Source organism: Mastigoproctus giganteus, chromosome 7 (genome assembly GCF_048544385.1).
Source record: "Mastigoproctus giganteus isolate SK-2022 chromosome 7, ASM4854438v1, whole genome shotgun sequence".
In the NCBI taxonomy this organism is placed as follows: domain Eukaryota; kingdom Metazoa; phylum Arthropoda; class Arachnida; order Uropygi; family Thelyphonidae; genus Mastigoproctus; species Mastigoproctus giganteus.
Window position 1 is genome coordinate 75,286,883 of NC_143581.1, and position 24,581 is coordinate 75,311,463.

Genomic DNA, 24,581 nt, shown 5'->3' on the forward strand with positions numbered 1-24,581 from the left:
GAAGATATTAAGGATAAGTACAGCGAACCTCAAACCAAGTTCGTGGCAAGCAATGGGTGGTTTAATAGGTTTAAGCATCGCGCTGGTTTCCAAAACATTAAAGTATGCGTGAAGTCGCCAGTGCCATTCTGCAGCTGCAGAGAAATTTTGTGATGTATTGGAAAAAATTATTGATGAAGGCGGCTATTCAACGCAGCAAAATTTTTAACGTTGACTAGACTGCTCTGTATTGGAAAAAAAAAAAATGCCGGATGGAGCATACATTGCCAAAGAGGAAAATGCAATTCCAGGTTTTAAGGCATCAAAAGACAGGGCCACGCTTTAGCTTAGGGCTAATACAGCAGGAGATTACAGATTAAAACCACTGCTTGTGTACCATTCTGGAAATCATCGCGCATTTAGGGGCATCAAGAAAGCCAGCCTACCCGTGCATTTCCGATCAAACCAGAGAGAGCACAGATAACAATATCACCCTTTGAGGAGTGGTTTAAATGCTGCTTCATTCCCGAGGTTGAAAAATATTGTAAAGATAATGATGTTCCTTTCAAGATTTTGCTTCTATTAGATAATGCTCATGGACATCCTATGCATCTAGATGATTTCAATTCGAACATGAGTCATATTTCTACCGCCAAACACGACTTCACTCATCCAACCTATGGAATTGTTATTTCGAATTTAAAAGCATACTTTGAATGAAGGGATTCTCTTACCAAGAGAGGCTTAAGTTCTGCAAATTGCAGTGGCTGGAGACTAGGCACCTGCGCGGTGATCTGATTGAGGTCTATAAGGCCTTGAATGGGTTGAGCACGCTGAATTCTGATGGGATCCTTCCACTTGTTCAGATTACCAACCTACGGGGACATAAGTTCAAATTAAGAAAGGACAGATGTAGAATAGATGTGCGGAAATTTGCCTTTAGCCAGCGGGTGGTTAATTGCTGGAACAAACTTCCATCTGTCGTTGTAGAAGTTGATAGGTTAAATAAATTTAAGGAGGAACTGGACAGGCATTTGGAGGGAATGGTGTGATTTTTTTTTTTTTTTTTTTGGCTGATGCTGCATAAGCTCCTACACTTGCTTTCTTGCATCATGTGCCACTACTACTACTACTATTCACGCACATTTGCTCAGGCATTGTCTGCAGTAGACGATGAGAAAAACTTTACGTTAAGAGACTTGGAAATCTTACGATATTTACCACGCAATCTTAACTATTAATAACACCTGGGCGAAAATTACTATAAGTTGTTTAAATGGCGCATGGAAAAAAATATGCCAGCGGCACGTAAAAGGCTTCGAATGATTTGAAAAAGAATCATATGAAGAGGTTACAGATAAGATTGTAAAGGTTGCATAGCTACTTCAGTTGAAGGTTGATGCCAAAGACGTGGAGGAGTTAATAGAGGAAGAAGAGAAGGAATTATCTAACGAAGAACATATTGACTTGCAGGCAGCGATAGTGAAAGAAGAAAATGCTGACGAAGCTCAAGATGAACCAAATGAGGAGTCGAGACGCTTCATCATCAGAGAGATGGCAATGGCATTTCGTGTAATTGCATCGGCAATGGTGAAGTTTGAGAAGATGGATCCTGACAGTGAACGATTCTTAAAAGTTAACAGAGGGGTAAATGATATGCTTGCTTGCTACAAAGAAATCTACGATGGAAAGGAAAAAAGCCACCGTGCAGTTATCCATTAATATGTAGTAGTAGTAGCATGCGATGCAAGAAAGCAAGAGCCTATGCAGCATCAGCCAAAAAAAAAAAAAAAAAAAAAACAATCCCCTCTAAACGTTTGTCCAGTTCCTCCTTAAATTTATTTAACCTATCAACTTCCACAACGACAGATGGAAGTTTGTTCCAGCAATTAACCACCAGCAGATGATTAATTGCTGGAAAAATTTCCGCACATCTATTCTACATTTGTCCTTCTTCAATTTCAATTTATGCCCCCTTAGGTTCGTAATCTGAACAAGTGGAAGAATCCCATCAGAATTCAGCGTGCTCAACCCATTCAAGGCTCAACCCTTATACAAATCAATCAGATCACCTCGCAGGTGACTAGTCTCCAGCTGCTGCAATTTGCAGAACTTAAGCCTCTCCTTGTAAGAGGATCCCTTCATTCCCCTCACCAATCTTGTTGCCCTTCTCTGTACACACTCAAGCAAATCTACATCCTTCCTAAAATGAGGCCTCCAGACCTGTACGCAGTACTCAAGGCGTGGCCTGACCATTACCTTATACAAAGGGACAATCATGTTCTTTCATTAGATTGAGTGCCGACCTCTTATAAATCTCCACAGAAGCACACTTATCAGATGAAGACGTGGATTATGGCATCTGCTCCAGAGGTAAAACTTACTGACGTTATGCCAGCCTCCTCTCGTTTTTTGTAATTTTAAAAATTTGAATTTTTTTAAAATAACAAACTTTTGTAATTCTTCCTGCCATGAGATAAAAAATTGAATAAATACAATAAATAATTCTATTTACATTTTCGTCGAAGATTTCTTTTTTGATTCAATCAATTCAGCGAGCCCAGTTGCGAGTGCTAGACAATCATGGGGGAAGTCGCGACTTACGTAACGTTCCGCGGAACGCACCCTTACGTAAGTCAGGGAGTTCCTGTAACTGCAATAGAATATGTAAAAGCCTTTATATTTTATAACATCTATCAGCTAATAACGTCAATCGACGATGGTGCCCTCTTATGGAGGGAACTAGTACTAATTAGGAATTTTAATAACTCATTAAGGCACAGAGTAGTAAAATACAGTCACAGATAACTGTGTCCCAAATTTTCCATTGATTCCAGATTCTTTGTATTTTTGTGTAGTATATATATTAGTGGCTCTGATTAGCAGCTAAATGATGCAGAGCTCGTTTCATAGGATGGCAAGAAAATTAAAACCAAAGTCAAAAGGAGTTCATTAAATCGAAACCTAAAACAAGAGTTGAAGTTAGTCAAAGTGACCAGATTTAGATTTATGGAGTTAAGATGAAATAAGTAATATTTTAAAATATAATGGCCGGATTTGGCTAAAATGCAGCCTAAAAGGAGATTAAGATGACAGTAAATGTGTGCCAGTTGCAATAAACATTAATAAATAAAGAATTTATATATATACTACTGTATATAAAATTGTGGGTAATTATAGCAGGTTTCAGCACAGTGAGACCAGTGCACCTATCTCGATGTACATAAAATTCTGTATTTATTAATGTTTATAGCAACTGGTACACATGACTGTCATTTTAATATCCTTCTAGGCTACATTTTAGCCAATGTGTAGCCATTGTATTAAAAATATTTTAAAAAATTGCTTATTAAATTATTATACAGAGTGATTCACTACCAGTGCGACAAACTTGCAGGAGATGTAGGGGGCACAAAGACGAATCGGAATCACATAGCGTTGCAGGGTCCGAAATGCCTTCGTCATGCGGTAGAAGACGTTGAAAGGGAGGTCGCGTGAACAGCGATCCCGCTGGAAGTCAGCATTTCCGAATCGTTTCTGTTGAAGAAACCAAGTAGCAAACGTCCTCCGGAGTGGATAATCCGCAGGCTCCAATGATTGGACGCGTTGCAGATGGTATGAACTCATTTGGTTTGTTGACAGTATCCTCCATACAGTGAATTGGGAAATACCCAATCGTTGGCCTATCGCTCGAGTACTCGTACTCGGATTGCCTTCTGCAAGACGTAGGACATTCTCCTCATTGTCTGGCGTCCTCGTCGTTCGCTTTCTATTCATGGTATCTCTCGTGAAACAACCAATCTCACTTAACCTTCTCATCATATGATTAAAATTGTATGATGAGGAGCACGCCTGTGCGGGAAACGTTCCTGGTACATGCGCAGAGCGGCGCCCCGTTACAGTCCGCAGCTCCATACGCGAGGTGCATGTCGGCCAGTTCAACGTTTGAATACTCGTCCATCCTACTGCCTCGGGAACTGGTTCGCAAATGCTGACTTCCAGCGGGATCGCTGTTCACGCGACCTCCCGTTCAACGTCCTCTACCGCATGACGAAGGCATTTCGGACCCTGCAATGCTATGTGATTCCGATTCGTCTTTGTGGCCCCTACACCTCCTGCATGTTTGTCGCACTGGCAGTGAATCACCTTGTATATGTGGAAAAACATAAGTAAATTACCATATTATACTGAAGAAATATAAAGTATAAGAAGGAGAAAAAGGAGGTGAAAAGAAAAACGTAGGAGCGAAAATAAGTGGATGTTAACTGAGGAAACACTACCGCCTGCAGCTTACCCACACGGCTATCATAACGATTGTTTTTCTTGTCTCGAAATACTTTTCACTATTCAGCCGTCTTTCATAGCGTCTTTTTTTGTATAAAAATAATAATTAATTATGAGTATCACATACTAATAATTAGTGAATCAATATTGTATCTATCACAACTACAAAACTGTAGAAAATTCTTTAGGAACTCTCCGCAATGTTCCTGCCTGTTTCCATGTTCACACAATGATGGCTCCACTTTCTATGCGCTTTACCATGTAAAAAAAAGTTAACATTATTGCCTATGGGAGTGTCCCCTCGGTATTAAAATTAGTATTCACATGCACACACTTCACGATCTCTTCAATATGAAAGAAAGCGATTTCAGATCTAGGTTTCTTTGACTTTTAGATGTGGCGCCAACTTAAATGAACACGTTATATATATAGATTTATCTTATACAGTACTGTATGATAAATAAATCGGCAACGTTTGTGCAATTTATAGCCACTTACATTAATCAAATATAAAATAAAAATACTTTCCGTAAAGTGTTGTGTGATTACGCAAGCAATTTCGTCAAAAATGAAGCTAGCAAAAATTTCACTTTAGCTTGTGAACAGGATCTCTTTGCATGCAAAGAACGTTATTCTTCTGAACACTGGTATTCGGTTAATAATAGTTGTAGTAGTTCTACTACTACTGTTTCGCTTTTGCAATAAGTACGAGTATGTTGTCGTGTAGTAAACAGATGATGGTCACCATGAAGTGAATTGTTAAAGAATACTTAAGTGGCACACGCAGAGCCAAAACCATTACATTAAGAACGAAACGAAGACAAATATATAACGGAAGCTCGATCATCACCAAAGCCATTACGTGCCCAAACACAGATTACATCTGTTTCCCCTTTTTAATAGATCACATAATCACGCCTGTTTTGCCGTAGTCGACTAAGTGTAATGTTATTTTCTTTCGTAGACAACGAGAAATAAATGTGGCGATGTGTAAAAAAAATTAAAATGGGAATTTTATGTATATACAATGAGTGATCACTGAACTATGTCTACCTACCTAATACTTCGTAGGTACTCCTTTTGCCCCCAGTACAGCAGCTATCCGACGTGGCATTGATTCAACAAGATGTTGGAAGCGTTCAGGAGATATAGGCAACCAAGCTGTGTGTAATGCGGTCAGCAATGGAGGTGATTGGTGTATCTAGACGCCTGATATGCCTTCCCATAGTGTCCCACAAGTGCTCTATGGGAATGATATCGGGGAAGTTCGGAGGCCAATCGATATGCTGGAAGTCAGAACTGTGTTCCTCGAACCATTCCTACAACAAATGCCCGATGGCTCGGCACATTGTCATCTTGGAAGACACCATCGCCATTCGGGAAAAAGTGTAACATAGGGGGGGATGTACACAGTCAGCAAGCATTTGACGATTGCGCAGACCACTGATACGTTATTACCTATGCACCAGGGGTGCAAGTTCCTGCCAGTGAAACATGCCCCACACCACACAACCGACTCCACCGGCCTGCACTTTTTGATACCATGCATGATGGATGAAGCGCCTCATGTTGTTGACGCCAAATTCGTAGACGAGCATCCACGGTGTGGAGTAAATAACGTGACTCATCCGACCAGCACACCTTCCAGTCTTCTAAAGTCCAACTTGCATGCTCTTTGCACCAGGCGAGTCTTTTACGCCGATGAACCTTGGTCAGGAGAGGATGCCGTAGGCGTCGTCTGCTGATATAGCCCATACGTGCCAGCGTGCGATATATGGTCATGCCAGATATTGCTTTGGGTTGACCCATGTTGTATTGGGTATTCAACTCTTCAACAGTGCTGCGCCTGTTTGCCTGTACGAGTCGTCGTACCCAGCTCTCACCTCTAACATCAACCTTTTGCTGACCTTTGCAGTTTTACCATTGGCTCGTTGTTTGACCATTTTGACGCCAGTCCTGGTACACTTTAACAACGGTGGCTTTCGAACACCCCACAAGTTCAGCCGTTTGGGAAATCGAGGCACCAGCTTGTCGAGCTCACACAATCTGTCCTTTATCCTAGTCCGACGAATCCTTCCTTTTACCCATCACGCTCGGAATTTTACTACCTACTGAACCACTGACACCTTATCTATGCTACGTAGGTCAACTAACTGCGCACTCTCATACCTCACGTGGTCAACGGGTCGCATTCAAGTTTCATAGAGTGGCCATAATTCAGTGATCACTCAGTGTACATACATAGCTTCTTTTCAGTATTAGGGTAAGGGTGTAAACAAATGCTCAATTTATTGGTGAGAAGAATATAGGCAAGTCCATAATGATTGATTGATTGATTTGATTTGGTAGTTGTTGGCGCATCGGCTTCTGTGGCCATATTGCACCTCCCAAAGTTTTTGCAGTACTTTGATCCAAGCCCGAGGCGGGAATCGAACCCGCGACCTTTGGGTTGCCGGGCAGGTACTTTACCCACTCGGCTAGCCCGGTCGGCAGTCCATAATGACCTTATGGCTAGGTACTGGGAGAAACAAAACTGATAAATTGATACAGGAAATATTTGAGTGACCTTGAGTTTATAAAATTCTCTGAAATGGTGAATTGGAATTGTGAGAATACCAGGAACGCCTTGAGAAGTAAATATGATTTTGTCCACAGTAGTTTTCAACCAATACAAGGTTTTTAAATGGTCAATGCTTGTCTGTCAAGGAGATAACATACTTTAGAAGCTACAGGCTGTTGCTATGTTGCTGGAAAGCAAAAATGAGAGTAGGAGTGTGTTATAGACCTAATGACTCTGATGAGTACAATGAACAACTGTACTGTACAGAGAAATGGAGTGGGCCAGAAAATCAGATTGTCTACTAATGGGGGAATTTAACTTCCCAGATAAAAACTGGAACTTGTGGGTAGGGCACTTGCACACTAGCAAAACTTTTGTGGATTTATTGGATGATTGTTTTCTACAGCAACACGTTAGAGAGGCAACCAGAGAGAGTTATACTCTTGATCTGGTTATCAGTAGTGATTATTCGTGCATTAAGAATTTGCAGATAAAGAAACCACTGGGTGGCAGTGATCACAGTGTACTGATGCGGGATTTACTTAAAGATATTACTATTATCAGGGGTTTTAGCTTCTGTATAGGTGACAACAGTTTTTAAATTTTATACGGTGAGGCCAACTGATGATGTTACCAGCAACAAATTCTAAATGGGAAGCATTCAAGGAAATAATCGTGGAAGTTACTAGGCTTTTCATACCGATTAAGAAATACTGTTCAAGGTTTAGGCGTAAATGGATGTCAGATGAACTAATGAAACTAGTGGCAGAGAAAAAAAAATCCATGGGATGCATATAAATTATTAGGCGACACAGAAGCCTCTGATATATATAAGTTAGTCTGTAATCAAGTCACAAAGCAGGTTAGGCAAGCAAAGGCAGATTACGAGAAACCTTTGGCAAAGTATGCTAAGAAAAACAGCAATAACTTCTTTAGTTATATAAACTCCAGAAGGAAGTGGATGAATCAGATTGGTCCACTTGATATCGATGCTTCGACTGTTGATGATCCTGCTCAGGTAGCTAACAATCTGAATGCGTATTTTGCATCTACATTCACACATGAGGAGTTATTAAGGAGGAAAATTACAGAAGTTTATAAAACTGTAGCAGGGTGCTTAATGATTTTGTAATAACTGAGAGCAAAGTGGACGAGAAATTGTTGAAGTTAAACATAAGAAAGGCACCTGGAGTGGATGGGATCTATCCAGTTATATTAAAAGAGGCGGAAAAGGAAGTAAGCAAACCCCCTAGCCATAATTATGTGAGCATCCCTGGACTCAGGGGAAGTCTCCACCTACTGGAGATGTGCAAATGTATCCCCAATTCACAAAGGAGGATCTAAGGGTGACACGAGTAATTACAGACCAGTTAGTTTAACTTCTGTTCCGGGGAAAATAATGGAGTCACTGGTTAAAAATGCACTGCAGGATCATCTAGACCCGCGGTTCCCAAACTACTCAGATTTACGGACCCTTTTAAAAATCAAAATATGTTTGTGAACATATTTTGATTTCTACACATGTATATCAATCAATATATGTATATATCATAAATTTACTATACATAAAACGAATAATTAGAAATATGTATACAATTATATATACTAATTATATATAACTATTAGTATATTAGTATACTAATATACTAATATACTAATACTAATTATATATACTAATTGTATCGAAAATAAGTAATGTTCTATAAAGAAATTTATGATTCTGTCAGTGTATATATATATATATATATATATATATATATATATTAATAATAGTCATGGTCAGAGGTGAAAGTGATTCTTGCACTGCTTCTATTGAAAAGTGCAGCAGCCTGGAAAGTATGGCGTCGGGGATTTCAAAGCCTGCTGTGAGTCATCACGGAACAAGTAAATAAATGCATAGGCTGTGTTATGATCGAAAGTAGCCTTTCCGACAGGCGACATTTTTACGGCTCCGGCTAATAGAGAAGTTTTCTTAAATTCTTGCTTTTTTATTGACTTAAATTGGCATATCAATTTATTTTCTAGAAGTAGCTTTATATTCCTAGTTACGATACTTAGGTTAATTTGAACTTCGATAGAGATTTTGTAGGTGATTATTTAGTATCGGTAAGGGTATCCAATCCACGTGTTTTACAAGTTTTTGCAGCTCTGGCGAACGCTGTTTTTATTTATATTTAGCCGTTCCGTTTTATTGACTTAATTGTTATATTAAATTATTTTCTATAAGTAGCTTATAGATCTAGTCAAGCTCCTTAGTCTGCGCGGTAGCACAGTGGTATCGTCACCGCTATCCCCACCTGGGCCTTTTCGACACCGTGTGGAATTCGAACCCGGGTCTTTTCCACACCGGGTGGAAAAGACCCGGGTTCGAATCCCGTCGATGACGCGAGAAAGTTTAATGGGCTTTTTTCACTCCGTGGCTGAGTTAGTCGGTCTCAGGTGTAGATAGCAAGGTTTTCCCCCCTAGAAAACTGGGGTTTTTCGTCCAGCAAAACAGACAAATCGACCATAGAACGCACGCAATTAACAGACATAAGACACAGCTCGGCAGATGAATTTCATTATTCGGGTGGCCTAAAAATAATAGTTTAAAATTAGTCAAGCTCCTTGGTTTATTTTGAATTTAGATAGCGCGATTTTGAAAGTTAATTCTTATTGTCCGTAGATTTACCGGTCATTACTTGCGCCATTGTTATACGATTCAATCTATATCCCGAACTAGATAGCGTAAGGTTTAAATTAAACTAGATAGCGAAACACGTAGCACGATATTAGAAATCTGTTAACTTAGTATAGTATTATCAATTAATCAGCAAAATTTATTAATCTTGTTAAACGTCATTGTCAATTAAATTGCCCCTTTTTTAACTAAATACATATTAACGACTTAGATTTTACAAACGTAACATTATTAATTAATACATATAACTTGATAGGAGATACAGAAGTTATATAACAAAACTCGGAGATAATACTCGTTACTGAAAAAAAAATATATATAGTGTTATAACTTAACTGCATTGGGATATAAGTTTAGTGTTATCATTTTGTATTGGAATTGAAAATTTATTTGAAATTGAATACAAATCATGACTCAGACCAGAGCAGAAAAGCAGAAGGTTCAAGCAAATAGGAGTGCTGTAGCTCATGGGAGAACTGAGGCGGGGGGGGGACAGTTGCCCTCTAAATCACAGCCTTTTAAAATGTACTGCTTGTTTGATGTTTGCGGATCACCAGGGACGGGACATGATATTGCCAAGGGGAATGGCCATGTGTGTGCACGAAGTAAGGAGTGTGAGGAAATCAGGTGACAACTCAGTGTTGTTATGGGCCTATATGAGAGCTTGAAGGACAGGGTCGATGCCCTCGAAGGATCGAAATTGAGGGCCCATCAAGCTCTCAGCTGCCTACATCAACGCCAGAGCTTGCACTGCAATATCTCGCAACACAGCACAACCCCTAAGGCCGAATGCGCTGGTCCCAAAGGAACTAATTATTGTTGGTGACTCTGTTGTCAGGGAGACGGGGAATATGCTATGCAAGAAGGGATAGGTGAACAGGACCAGGGTATGTCTGCCAGGAGCAAAGGTTGATGACGTAGTCGAGCAGATATCATCTTTTATGGTCACAAAAGGTGAATATTGTTGAACACGTTGGCACTAATGATATTAAGAGTAGGAGACCGGCAGAATTACTTAACAAATGTTGAAAAAAAGCCGTGGATTAAGGTTGAATTTTAAAGTGTCTGCAATTCTGCCCAGACACGATAGGAGGGAGTATATGATGAGAGCCTTGTTGATCAATTCGGCCCTGGAAAGATTGTGGGGGGGGGAATCACTAAATACATGTTTTTAAGTTAATTTTGCACAATTGAAGGCACGGTTTGTTGGAACAGTCTGCCAGCTCGGGTTTACACTGGTGGGGGCACCCTTCCCAGTCAATTGCAACGTACTAGCGTGGCCACCGCGTTATATCGGCGCCTCTTTATAGCCTTTCTGTCAGCCACATGGTGACCAGTGCAGTCTGGCAAACAAAGGATAGAGATACTAACGCTGGTAATCTGCTAAATTCTCAATAGAATTTTCAAAATTTCTTACTAGGGGGATCCTCTAACCAGCATCTTTGAAGGAGATCACAATTTAAAACTTAAACTAAGGTTTAACCACATATTTAAACAGAACTTTTACGGAGCGTTGCGGCACACGTCCACGCAGTTCGGCGGCCATATTTGTATCCAAAGGTTAAGGAAAGTAGACTGTATTTAGTGTCAAACTGCACCAGGGATTTCCCCCATCTCTGCATAGTATGCATTGTGGGTGTGAAACAGAACACTGTCAATGCCAGAGGTTTAAAAGTGTATGGATTTTGTATAAGTGTAGTGTTGTGTACAGTTGTTCCTCTGGTCATTTAGCAGCTGGGCTCCTAAATGGGATCCAACCTTGTCCACACTCCGCCCCGTGGAGGCAGACCAGGTACATCAGTATTATAGTTATTTATTCTGGCAGGTCCTCTCACCTAATTTTCTGAGATTTCAGTGGCTAGGATCTAAAAAAAAAAAAAAAACCGTTATAGATAGGGATCAGCCAAAAGGACTACTATTTATGCGAATTGATGTTATTAAGTTTTTGGGTGTAGGGCTCAAGCAATTTAACAATGATTCGGACACTAGTAATTATAAGTTAGAGAGAGGGGTGGGGAGACTGAAGGCTGGGGGAAAAGACAAAGATAAGGAGTCCATAGAGAAGATGACCCCCAAATCAGTGGAGCAGGCCCATGCCCAACCAGAGGGAAAAGAGAGGCGGCGAGGGGGGAGACCAGGAGTCACCTCCCCCTCCCGCCCGGGGAGTAGAGGCAAAAGACCACGCAAGGGAGCGTGGCTAGGAAGGCCAAATGGCAGCATTTCAGCTGCTAGTGGTTGTGTCACTCCTGGGACGAATCAAGTTTGCAACTCAACTATTTACAAGAAGGAAAACAATTATTGCACTACAACTTGTCGAGCAGGAAGACATGAACACTCAATAGAAAAGCCTAAACTTAGAAGGAATGGATGAATCAGAACAAGGGAGAAACTCAAACAAACCAGAATCAAAGAAGAAAATTCAAACAGTACAGAAAAAACGCACCATTAGTGCCCAAAAGACTAATCAACATCGCTCACAGGAAAAGGAGAAGAAAACTATTTTGAGGAAAACTACCACAGGCAAGACAAATTCTCATCACACTGACGAAATTCCTGAAAGAGACCAACACTGAAACGTCCCGAAGCGAGGTTAGAGCGCCATCTGACTCTCAGATCCTGCACCTGCAGGATCCTCTTTAAATCCCATTTCCTCGCAGGTGGAGAACCCTCTTAACCCTTGCTACCCTTTCTTCCCTCTGATGGGGCATGGGCATGCTCCACTGACAAACGGGGAGTCATCTTTTCTATCGACCCCTTTGCTTCCTACTTCCCTCCCCCCCAATCTTCTGCCTCCCCACCCAAAACTGTCATCTTACATAGCGATCAACACAACATCAAAATTTAAGACACACCAAAATTTATGCCCGACCTTTTAGGCCTTACAGACTTTCAGCGTAAGCCCCAAGCGATCTGGGCGTTGTATTCGACTCCAAACTTCGATTCAATGCCCACATAGACATGCTCCTCACACGTGCATCAAGACTCAGGTGGATAGCAAAACAGCATCTCCATATCAGAGATAAAAAGACAACCGTGAGGTACATAAGAACAATCATCTTTCCACCTTTACTCTATGCTGCTGAAATTTGGGCGTCAGCGGCACCATCAATAAAGAAACCACTCTTTGCCACAGAATTCTGGCTCCTAAAGTGGGCCAACAGGAAGCACAACCTTCCAGCTCTGATTCGTACCACGCAGCTTGCCAACTCTCTCGGGATTCCACGGCTTCCCACCTTAGTCGACGACCAACGCCTCCTAGCAACAGTCAAGATGATAACAGGCATAATCGCAACACCTTCATTCTGGGATACCTGTGGCTGGACGATCCCCCCTGCTGCCCTTAGGGCCAATCCCGAGCTCTACTCGCATTCAGCGCGACTCCATCTCTCGGACAGGTTCCTCTCTCAGCAGAAGTTCAAGCAAACCCAGGCACTTGACGCCGACCTGAGCAAATTCGCTGTTGACCGGACTTACAAGAAAAAAATTATGTCTAGTAAGACTAATCAGCAATGACATGTGTACCCTGCATCTGTTCCTGTCTGATTGAGCTGGTGCTCTTATCTCGATGTTAAGCCAGCTCAATCAGACCTAACTCTCGTAAGGAGTTCTCTCCTTTGTATCAAAATATGTTTTCTTTTGTAAAATTACCTGTTTTTGTAAATTAATTGTTCTATTTTCCCGGAAGTTTCGGGAGGCTGTAAAAATGTAAACCCCTGACTTTTTGGCCGTGAAGGGCATTAAAGATTCTCTCTCTCTCTCTCTCTCTCTCTCTCTCTCTCTCTCTCTCTCTCTCTCTCTCTCTGTTTAAAAGAACCTTAACTAACTAAACTACGCTCGCGATTTCTCCATTTTTTTTTTTTTTTAGGTCCTAGCCACTGAAATCTCAGGAAAGTAAGTGGCAGGACCTGCCAGAGTAAAATAGCCTCACTGGGTACACCCGGCCAGCCTCCCTGTGGCAGGGTGTGGAAACGTCAAATCCCACTAGGAGCCACAGCTAATAGGCCTGATGAACAAAGGGCGGAACACACCACATAGCACATGAACCATACACTTTAAAAAAAAAAAAAAAAATTTCAAGTCTGCCAGCGTATGTTCTATGTTTCATAGAACATAAGCGGAGATGGGGAAAACCCCAGGAGCCGTTAGACCCTCAACACACCTTACACTTAAACATCATTGCTGACCTTTCATGGCAACGGTCTTCCCCTCTGGCGGTATCGTCTTTCAGCAGGATAATGCGCCATGACACACCGCCCAGATTGTTCGAGACTGGTTTGCACAACACGAGGAAGACTTCTAGGTATTGCCCTGGCCTCCAAATTCCCCAGACATCAATCCCATCGAGTATCCGTTGTTTGTGTTGGAACAGTAACTCCGACCTGCGGGGTTTCAACCACGGACCTTACAGGAGTTAAAGGATCTGCTGGTTACGTGTTGGTACCAGATACCACAAGGCACATTTAGAAATCTTGTAGAATCCATGCCTCGCCGGGTACGTGGTGTTTTGGCTGCACATGGAGGACCAACATCGTATTAGGTAGATGGTCATAATGTTTTGGCTCATCAGTGTAGAACGGGAGCAAAGAGTTTTTCATGTACCTGAAATTTTAGTATTGCTATTATTAATATTAAATATTTCAACAACTATTTATTTAGTTATTTTCCCTACAGGGCATACTTAGTATATAGCCAAAGAAAACCCCATTAAAAATCAGTACAGTGTGATAATAATTCAGAATATAAAAAAAAAAAAAAATCTCAAAAAACTAAAAAAAAAACTCAGTAATCAATATGATTATTTCTTGTACCGGCATGTTAGAGACAATACTAGGAATAAGAATATTCTAGGTTATTATTATTATTATTATTAGCCATATGGTGCAAGGAAGCCTAATGCTTATGCTGCACTAGCCAAAAAAATTCCCAAGTTACCCTTAGAGAGAGAGAGAGAGTTATTGTTATTATTTGGTTTTTAGGAGCATTAGCAACTAAGGCCATATTGCTCCGGGGATATGCGGTGGTCATTCCCTGACCTTTCCGCATCCTCCATATTTGGTGGTCACGGGCTCGAATCCCGGTCTAATCAAGAAGCGTGTGCTACGCACTGCTGCTCCTACCCACCTGGCTACGGAGGTGCCCGAGAGAGAGAGAGAGAGAGAGGAAGGAAGGAATCACCAAGAAAGAGAAGAATGATGATATCCAGCTCAGGACCCCGGGTGTGCCAAGCCCATACTCACCAGATGTGAGCCCGTGGGGGTAAATGTGAAAATTACTCCCGAATCAGATGACATTATAGGGTTCACAGTAAAGGAACCATTTGCAGGGAGTGATCATGAAGTTGTTAGTTGGAGGATGAAGAAAGACGTTGATAAAGATAATGGCACTGGTTTTAATTTCAGGAACGGGGATAATGAGAGTTTAAAACACTAAATGCCATCTATCAACAAAGTCATGAACCAGAAAGAAGAGCCCGAGATGGAATAATGAAACACTAGCCAGTATTGCAGAGCAGAAAAAAATGGCATGGGAAAGTCACAGCGGGATGACAAGTAAACAGTACTGACGCTTACTACAACTAAAATTTTATCTGTAATAGTACCACAGAAAACGTTAGGGTATCGAAGGCTGAGTATGAGAAAGCATTAGCTAGGAGAGCATAGAACGACGCCAAGGAGTTTATATATATATATATAGATAGATATATATATATATATATATATAAAAAACCATTAGAATAAGTAAATCAATCCAATAATAATACCATCAGGGATCTAAGAAAACGCAAAATCGCTTTTTACCGACAATCTAGATGACTTCAACTGGGGCCAACCACCCAGAATGAAGGCAAAAAACGACAAGAAGTTCTCTGTTTCTGTGATGATCAATATATGCTAAGTAATTTAAATCTAACCAAATATAAACCAGAATAGGCCGGATGTAAATCGAATATAAATAAATCGAAAGAAGATAATAAAAGTTAAAAGAATTTAGAAATATTAGAATCAAAGGTAAGAAATATAAGTAAAATATAAATGTAAGCATATATTAATCATCGTTGACCCGACAGAGAACGTAATTTAATGATTACAATAAGATTAAATATATAATACATACTACATATTGACCGTATCTAGGACATAATGTAATAGTCGTCAAAATAATATGTGGTGCCCCCTATGTGATGGATACGCTAAAAATAAATAATTAAATTAACGCATAGAGAAACATGCAGATAGTAAGAAGTAATAAAAATTGTTCAGCGGGCTTAACAGCGTTGTACGGCAGGTTGATCAATAATAATTTCCCTATCGCTTACCTGAAATATCATTTCAAGAAAGCGATAAACATAATTAATTTCAAAAATTTGTTTTCTGAACCTATTGTTTTAATATAATTTTCAATATAATCGTTATATTTAGTGCCATGTATATATGTAAATAGGATACACTTTGCATTCTTGGTGTCTTACGGCGTAGAAAACTTGTACCCACCGGCTTGCAAATTACAATGTATCATTTTTTTTTTTTTTAAATATATAGTTAATATATAGTTAAATTCATTTAAATTTACTTAAGTTCACGCTGAGATAACATGCAAATTCAGCTCAGGGTCCTACTATAGGAACGGGTTTGCGATCCCGGGCATACCCGAGCCACAACTTATATCTTGTAATGTCTTTAAACTGTCCTACACTCTTTACTTTTATTTCTCCGAAATTATTAGGGCAATCCGAGGACGTAGGAGAAACTATTTCTTATCTATACCACTATTTTTCGCCTTTATGGAGTTCAGGTTCTATTATTCCTACTCCTTTAGTTTTTCTTCTTACTATCTGCATGTTTCTCTATGCGTTGATTTAATTATTTATTTTTACCGTATCCATCACATAGGGGGCACCACATATTATTTTGACAACTATTACATTATGTCCTAGAACGGTCAATATGTAGTATGTATTATATATTTAATCTTATTGTAATCATTAAATTACGTTCTCTGTCGGGTCAACGATGATTAATATATGCTTACATTTATATTTTACTTATATTTCTTACCTTTGATTCTAATATTTCTAAATTCTTTTAACTTTTATTATCTTCTTTCGATTTATTTATATTCGATTTACATCCGGCCTATTCTGGTTTATATTTGGTTAGATTTAAATTACTTAGCATATATTGATCATCACAGAAACAGAGAACTTCTTGTCGTTTTTTGCCTTCATTCTGGGTGGTTGGGCCCAGTTGAAGTCATCTAGATTGTCGGTAAAAAGCGATTTTGCGATTTTGGATTGATTTACTTATTCTAATGGTTCTTTATACTATGGACATTATGGGTGTATTGCATGATTGCTTGCAACTGCATTGACTCATAAATATTATTTACAGTTATATTAGTTACAGTTATTGTCGTTTTAACTTTCTTTCTTTATTTTTTATCAATAATTATAAATATATATATATATATATATATATATATATATATATATATATATATATATATATATACGTGAATACAAAGAAGAAAACAAATCAGATCGGACTCTTATAAATGATATGAAAAACTCTTAGATAACCCAGCTGATGCTGCTGATGAATTGAACATGTACTTTTCACATCGACCATTATTGACGCAAGACTCTTCATGGGTGAGGAGAGGCTATGCGAGTGAGGCTGAGATTATATGAAATTAATGATTTCAATGATTGTTTTAGAAACACTTTCGAGCGTAAAGGAAAGTAAGACAACTTGGAGATGATGGCGTATACACAGTAATTTTGAAAGAGGCGGCCAGACAGTGCACTGACTGCATAGAGTCGGTTCTAAGAGAGAAGGGGGTAACTACAAACCAGTCAGTCTGATTTCAGTGGTCGGAAAAATCTTGGAATCAATGATTAAGAGTGCAATCCAGGGACATTTAGATAGAAATGGCATTCTGAAGGACAATCAACATAGTTTTGTTAAGGGAAACCGTGTTAACTAATTTGGTTAACTAATTTTACAGTCACTCATGAGCTGGATGCAGGTAATTTCGACATTGTTTACTTGGATTTCAGCAAGCATTTGAAAGAATCAGTCCAGCATGAGAGGTTACTGTACAAGGAAGATGGAACCACAGAGAAACTTCCTAGATGAATCGATGGATGGGTGCAGGATAAGAGACAGAAGGTGATTACTAAATATTCTTCAGATTGGTGTAACTTCAGAAATGGAGATTCCCCAAGGATCGATTCTTGGAACACTGTTGTTTCCAATTTCCATAAACGACATCGACGACAATGACATGATGTCAAAATTTGCAGATGATTAGCAATCAAAAATGACATGGGGGGTTGCATTAAAAACAATAGAGGAAGAAAGATATCTGGGATCTACGATACGGTGGATATGAAGTTTCCTGAGTAGTGTAGACAGACAGCCAGGAAAGCCGATGGTGTCCTATCGATGATTTATTGAACAATAGCCTGTAGAGATAGGGAGATCATAATCCCACTGTACATAAGGCAATCCACATTTGGAACACTGTGTTCAAGTATGGAAACTTCATCAGAAAAAAGACATTGAGCCTCTTGAAAGGATCCAAAGAAGAGCAACCCGCATGGTGAGGGAGACCGTATGAAGAAAGACTTTGATTATGAGATGACCTGAGTGAGGTCTATATGGTTCTCAAAGGGGATAGTAAAATGAATGAAAGCGAAATTATTAATGTTATAAATTAATCCAGAACTAGGGGCCATAAATTCAAATTACGGGGAAAGAGGTTTAGACTGAATTGCGAGAAGTTTTCTTTTAACCAGCAAGTTGTTGATTACTAAAACAATTTACTTCCACGGGTAGTTAATGACGCACCGCTTGGAGAAATTCAAAGGTCAACTGGATAGCACCCAAGTGGAGCGGGAATCACATAATCAGTCTAATTTCGTACCTACTTTTTATTTTTTATTGTTATTTTTGATTTATTTATTATTGCATTTACCATTATTATTATTTATTAAATATATACCAGGGCGTATATATTTAATAAATAATAGGGGGTTGGCGGGTGAAGCCAGGGGACAGGGGGCTTCGCTCGCCAACCCCCAGCCAATATCAAATATACAAAGAAATGTCTTAACCTGCTTGGCAAAATTACTGAAGCGGCTTCGGAAGAAGTTTCCTTCAAATAATCGACCGATTTGCTTAGACCTGCTGCCTGAGCGGCTTATTGAAAGGTCTCGTACATTACTCTGTTCACAGTTCTCACGTCTTAGAAACACTTTAGACGTTTCGCTTCGCATAACAATAATTCCAAATGAAACCTTTCGACATCTTGCGGTGAGACGCTATTCAACCAAACTACCACTATCCACATTTTTACGTAGACGCCATTTATTTCCCGTTTTGTCCCACGTAAAATGTAGAGGTATGACGGAGTAAGTCAAATCTTCTACACCCCTCTCGTAATTATACTAATATACTAACACTGTAACGCACTGATCGAAATCTAAGTAGTAATTACATGTCTAAGCAATCTTAGACATGTAATTATTTACCTGCGCATTTGTAGTGACCTAATTGCCACGCCGACTTGTACCACGTCGTCCGCATTCCTCTTCTCCCATTGGCTCGAATAAATATCACCAGGAGGAAAACTTTTTCAATGTAAAGAGAGTTGTTCTTATTTTGGGTTGGTGCAGCCAAAGCCTGTGGCTTCTTCCACTACAAGGCTAACACTAACTCCCATGGAAAAAGAAAAGGACGAAAAACAAGGAGAGAGAGAGAGAGAGGGTGAACAGTGGTAGCTATATCACACATAGAAGTAGAAATAGAAGTAATAAACCGTGTAGCATATTAGGTTAATAAAAGAAAAAGAGTCTTAAAATAATGGATCCGAAATATTGATATAAAATATTGATATTGAAGTTTCTAAATGGACTATATTTGAGTCAATATAAGTAATGACCCTACTACACGCAAGTAACAGTTTTTCTGCACACATATCAGAAACTGCTGTAAATCATTAATGGCTTAACTACATTTAGAACATAGCTAGGGTGATTCTAAACCTCTAATAACAAACAAATATGCCTGACTGAAGATCATGTGTAGGAGATGGTTATGAGATTAAACGTCCCCCAGCCCAACACTGAAAATTTCACCAAGAAGCAAACCGGGCTTATTTTGTCTTTTGAAAATAATCCTTTTGAATCTTATTCTAGGCATAAAGAATAAAGTAATAAGATAACCAGTGAGGTAACAAAAATAATGCTTTTCATCTTAGGGGCGGTAGGCAGAGATTTTGATGTTTCCAAAATTCATGGTATTTCTGGCTATACTTTTAGTGCTAATTCTTAAAATCCAAACCGTTTTTACCATTCACGTTTTTTTTTTTTTTTTGTTTTTTTACAAACAGTAGTAATTACTTTCTTGCTGTTTGTGTTAATGATACATAATAGTATTGCCATTAGTAGTGGCAAATGATGCAAGAAAGCAATCTTAGACAGTATCAACTAAAAAAAAAAAAAAAAAATTCCCATTTCACCTATCCATTTCCTCCAACAGTTTGTCTAGTTCTTCCTTGAATATATTCAAGTTATCCCCTACAACAACAGATGGCAGTTTGCTCCAACAATCAACCACTCGCTGGCTAAAGGCAAACATCCGCACATCTATTCTGCAACCAACTTGCAACCTCATATACATAGTCGAAAGAAGAAGAATCCCATCAGCACTGAGGCTGCCCGATCCATTCAAGGCCTTAAACACCTTAATCAGATCTCCCCGCAAGTACCTAGTCTACAGACCTGCAATCTGCAGAACTGAAGCTTTCCTGGTAAGAGCATCCCTTTGTGGCCCTCACCAATCTTGTTACACTCCTCTGGACCCGTTCCAAAAGCTCTACATCCTTTTAAAATGTGGCCTCCAGACCTATATGCAGTACTCAAGACGTAGGCTGACCATTGCCTTATAAAATGGGATGATCATCTCCTTATACCTGCTAGCAAAATTCCTGTATATTATTGACAAAACCTCATGAGCTATCCTGGAAGCCTGTCTGCACTACTCAGAAAATTTCACATCTGACTACATAATTACTTCCTTTTCTTTCTGTTTTTCTTCCGGAAACCTGGAGTTTTCGTACAGCAAATAGAAAATCGACTACAGAACACACGCAATTTACAAACAGTATGTAGGGAGCAATATGGCCCTAGTCGCTGATGCACCTAAAAAATCTCACCACGACAAAAACAATAAACCTCCTCTCTTCATTTTCCAGTATCCCGAGTGTAGTACCACACAGTTGGTATGTTACTCTGGGATTACTGCTGCTACCCATATGCAATGCTTTGCATTTGTCAATGTTAAATTTCAATTGCCATTTCTCTGAAAAATTATGCAACATTTTCTGGATCTTGTGTAGCATACATAAGTATCATTTCTGTCATTAACCACCCTGCCAACCTTTTGTATCAACTGCAAACGTAGGCTCTAAGCCTGATATACCTTCATCAATATCATTAATAAATACAGAAACCAACGGACCCAGCACGGAATCCTGGGGAATTCCACTAACAACACTAGTCCACAAAGAACAGTATCCACTGATAACCCCTCTCACTCTCTTCACCTACTCAATCATCCCTTTATCCAGAGCAGTAACTTGCCCTTAATGCCGCCCTCCAATTTCTACAGCTGACTTTTATGTGCAGGAGTATTGAAAGATTCTCTGATATATACAAGTATATGCCATCAAAATTATTTTTGCATCCAGTTCTTCTGTGACTGCATTATACACCGCTCGACAAAATTAACAGAACAAAATATTTTTCATGAATATTTTATTGTGAACCGAGGGCGAATAAGTGATATAATAGGCATCCTGGCATGCAAATTCTGAGTATCCAATAGAAGTCGATCTACCACCTTATTGAGCCACACATTATGCAAATTATTCATGCCTATAAAAACACAGGTTGCGACTATATTACTTCATTCCCGTTTTTTTTTTTTTTTTTTTTTTTTCCGGCTTGCTCAGTGGGATAACTACATCTCCAGTATTCAGGATAGTAAGTCATCATCGTTTAGTTGATTCTTTTAGATGGCGGGCCGTTAGACGACTTAAAGCCGGGCAGTTACAGGGGGAGGTGGCACGTTGGCTTAATGTGTCAAGCAGTATCGTCTCGGCACGCTGGAAGAGGTTTCAGGAGAGAGGAACAATTGCAAGGAGAGCTGGCCAAGGTCGCCCGAGTGCTACGTCAACCAGAACAGACCGCTATCTCTCTCTCTAACAGCAAGAGTGAACCCTGCGATGTCCTGGCATCAACTGTCTCTTGCAGCCACAGGTGAAAACATTTTCAACCAGACTGTATTAGGAAGGCAAGTGGGCTCTACGCATGGAAGCCAGAGGTTTGTATCGTATTAATCCCAAAACATCGCAGAGCTCGTCGAAACTGGTACCATCAACATGTGACTTGGAGCCCTGACAAATGGGATTCAGTTCTGTTTTGTGATGAGTCCCGTTTTAGCCTACAAACAGATTTTAGATGTTATTTCATATGGAGACAATGAGGAATGCGGCACAATCCCTCCAATATCAGAGAAAAAAACTTATGGTGGAGGCAGTGTTCTTCTCGTGTGGAGCGGAATATCATTAATGGCCGCACCCCCCTTCATGTTTTTGATAAAGAATACGTAGAGGTACCGAGAACAGATCCACGAACCTTACGAATTTTCAGCGGTGTGGTTGACGCTCATTTTCTTTTAATGCACGACAACGCCACTGCACATAGAGCTCAAGTAGTGGAGGAATATCTTGAAACTGAAGATAACCAACGACTGCCGTGGCCAGCACGATCAACCAAACTTAAATCCGATCGAACATGTGAGGAAGGCCCTTGGGCGTCGCTTTGCACGCAGACAGCAAACTCTTCGGTCACTTGGTGAGCGAAGGTCTGCGCTGGTGGAAGAATGGGATTTATTTGCCACAGACTCTTATAGACGCTTATATCGAGTATAGTTCACCACTGTCCGGCCTGTTTAGCCATTGGATGTGATCATCCAATGGGAAAACAGTGGCCGGACTGATGTCACCCAACCGTATTTTCGAGCATCTTGTATCGATTTCTGTAATATGACCTCTTTGGTGATTCTTATACAACCCCTATAAATGTCCATTATACCTGTCGGAAGTTTCTCAGTGTCTCCTCATTTCATTGTTATTCTATGGTATGCTATTATACCAAAACTTTTGCTCCGCTTCATTGCAAGCTGCAAGAGTTACACCACGTTTTCTATGTGTTCTGTTAATTTTGACGAACAGTGACAATCTAATCAAATTGTTTAGACAAAATTTCCCTTAAAGCCATGCTATGACTGCAGTATAACTGCACCCCTGTCTAGATGATCCTGCATACTAATCAGTGACTCCATTATTTTCCCTGGAACAGAAGTTAAACCAGCAGGTCTGTAATTACTGGTAACACGCTTTGCGAATTGGGGATACATTAGCACATACACGGAGACCAACCTGAATGCAAGAATGATCTCATAATTATGGCAAAGGGTTTCCTTACCTCCTTTGCTGCCTCCCTTCACATAACTGGATACATCCAGCTCACCCCAAGTGCCTTCCTTATGTTTAACTTCAACAATTTCTCCTCCACTTTTTTTCTCAGTTATTACAAAATCATTTAGCTCCCTGTTAGAGTTTGATAAACTTCTGGCATCCACTTCGGCACTTCCCTAAAGAATTTCTCATGTGTGAATATAGATGCAATATACTTATTGAGTTTGTCACCAACCTGAGCAGGATCGACAGCTGAACCACCGATAATAAGTGGACCAATCTGATTCATCCCATTATTTCTAGTGTTTACATAAGTAAAGAAGTCTTTGCTTTTTTATTTGTCATTCTTTGCCAAAGATTTCTCCTAATCTGCCTTAGTTGCCTACCTTCCTTTGTGACTTGACTGCAGACTGGTTTATATCTACCATAAGCTTCTATATCAGTTACAATTTATATGCATCCTATGCATTTTCCTTCTCTTCCAGAAGTTTCATTAGTTTATCTGATATCCATTTAGGCTCAGTTTATCTGACATCCATCTCAGCCTTGAACAATATTTCTTAATTGGTATGAAAAGCATAATAGCTTCTTTGATTATTTCCTTGAATGTTTCCTATTTAGAATTTATTCATGATAACGTCATCTTTTGGTCCCACTGTACAGAAGTTAAAAACTGCCTGACACCACTGTAGCCACCTTTACGAAAGCAAAACCATTCCTTTAACCCTTGATGGTAGTTATACCTTTAAGTAAGTCTCACATCAGGACACTGCGATCACTTCCACCTAGTGGTTCCTTTATCTGCAGATTCTTAATGCATGAATAATCAATATATCAGATCAAGAGTACTAGTCTCTCTTGCCTCTCTAACATGCTGTTGTAAAAAATAGTCATCCAATAAATCCACAGAAGTCTTGCTAGCGCATGAGTGACCAACCTACAAGTTACACTCAATATCGGAAAAGTTAAAATCCCCCATTATAAGACATTTTGATTTATTAGCACTCTCTGTTTCTGTGTATAGTTGTTCGAACAACTGTACATTCGTTCCCAAGCCAAAAACACACTTCTACTCTCATTTTTGTTTGTCACATCAAACTGACTTAACATTAACTGGCTATCCAAGTCAACTGGATGCACTGCCATAGATTCCATACGCTTATTAACTAACACAAGAAAAATTCTAGGCTAGTCCAATCCCACCGAGCAACTGTGGGATGAACTGGTAAAGCGTGTTCTCAGCAAATTCTTCAGAAATGACTCCAGGAAATAAGTAAGTTCAGTTTCGCTTCGCTGTAATCTCGTGTCACTTTCCAACACTGTTGATTCCATGCCGCGTCGTGTCGAAGCAGTAATTTGATATGACGTCCTCTTACACCGGGTATAAAAGGCCTGAGTTTGAAGCCCGTTAATAATACAAGGAATTTTTATGGACTTTTTTCATAATGTGACTCTGTTAGTCTGTCTGAGGCGAGAGTTACATGGTTAATTATTATTTTTCTTTTTTTCTGAAATTCGAGTTTTTAGTCCAGC

At 39.7% G+C, this 24,581-nt stretch overlaps 1 protein-coding gene across 1 annotated transcript in view; it reads right to left on the reverse strand.

Moving 5' to 3' along the window:
• Nucleotides 1-24,581, reverse strand: part of LOC150083004 (glycine receptor subunit alphaZ1-like) — a 115,149-nt gene that overhangs the window by 69,682 nt on the left and 20,886 nt on the right. The window contains exon 2 of the mRNA XM_090378349.1: nucleotides 2,495-2,632. Within this exon, the coding sequence (XP_090234475.1) occupies nucleotides 2,495-2,632 (138 nt within the window). The remainder of the gene's footprint in view (nucleotides 1-2,494; nucleotides 2,633-24,581) is intronic.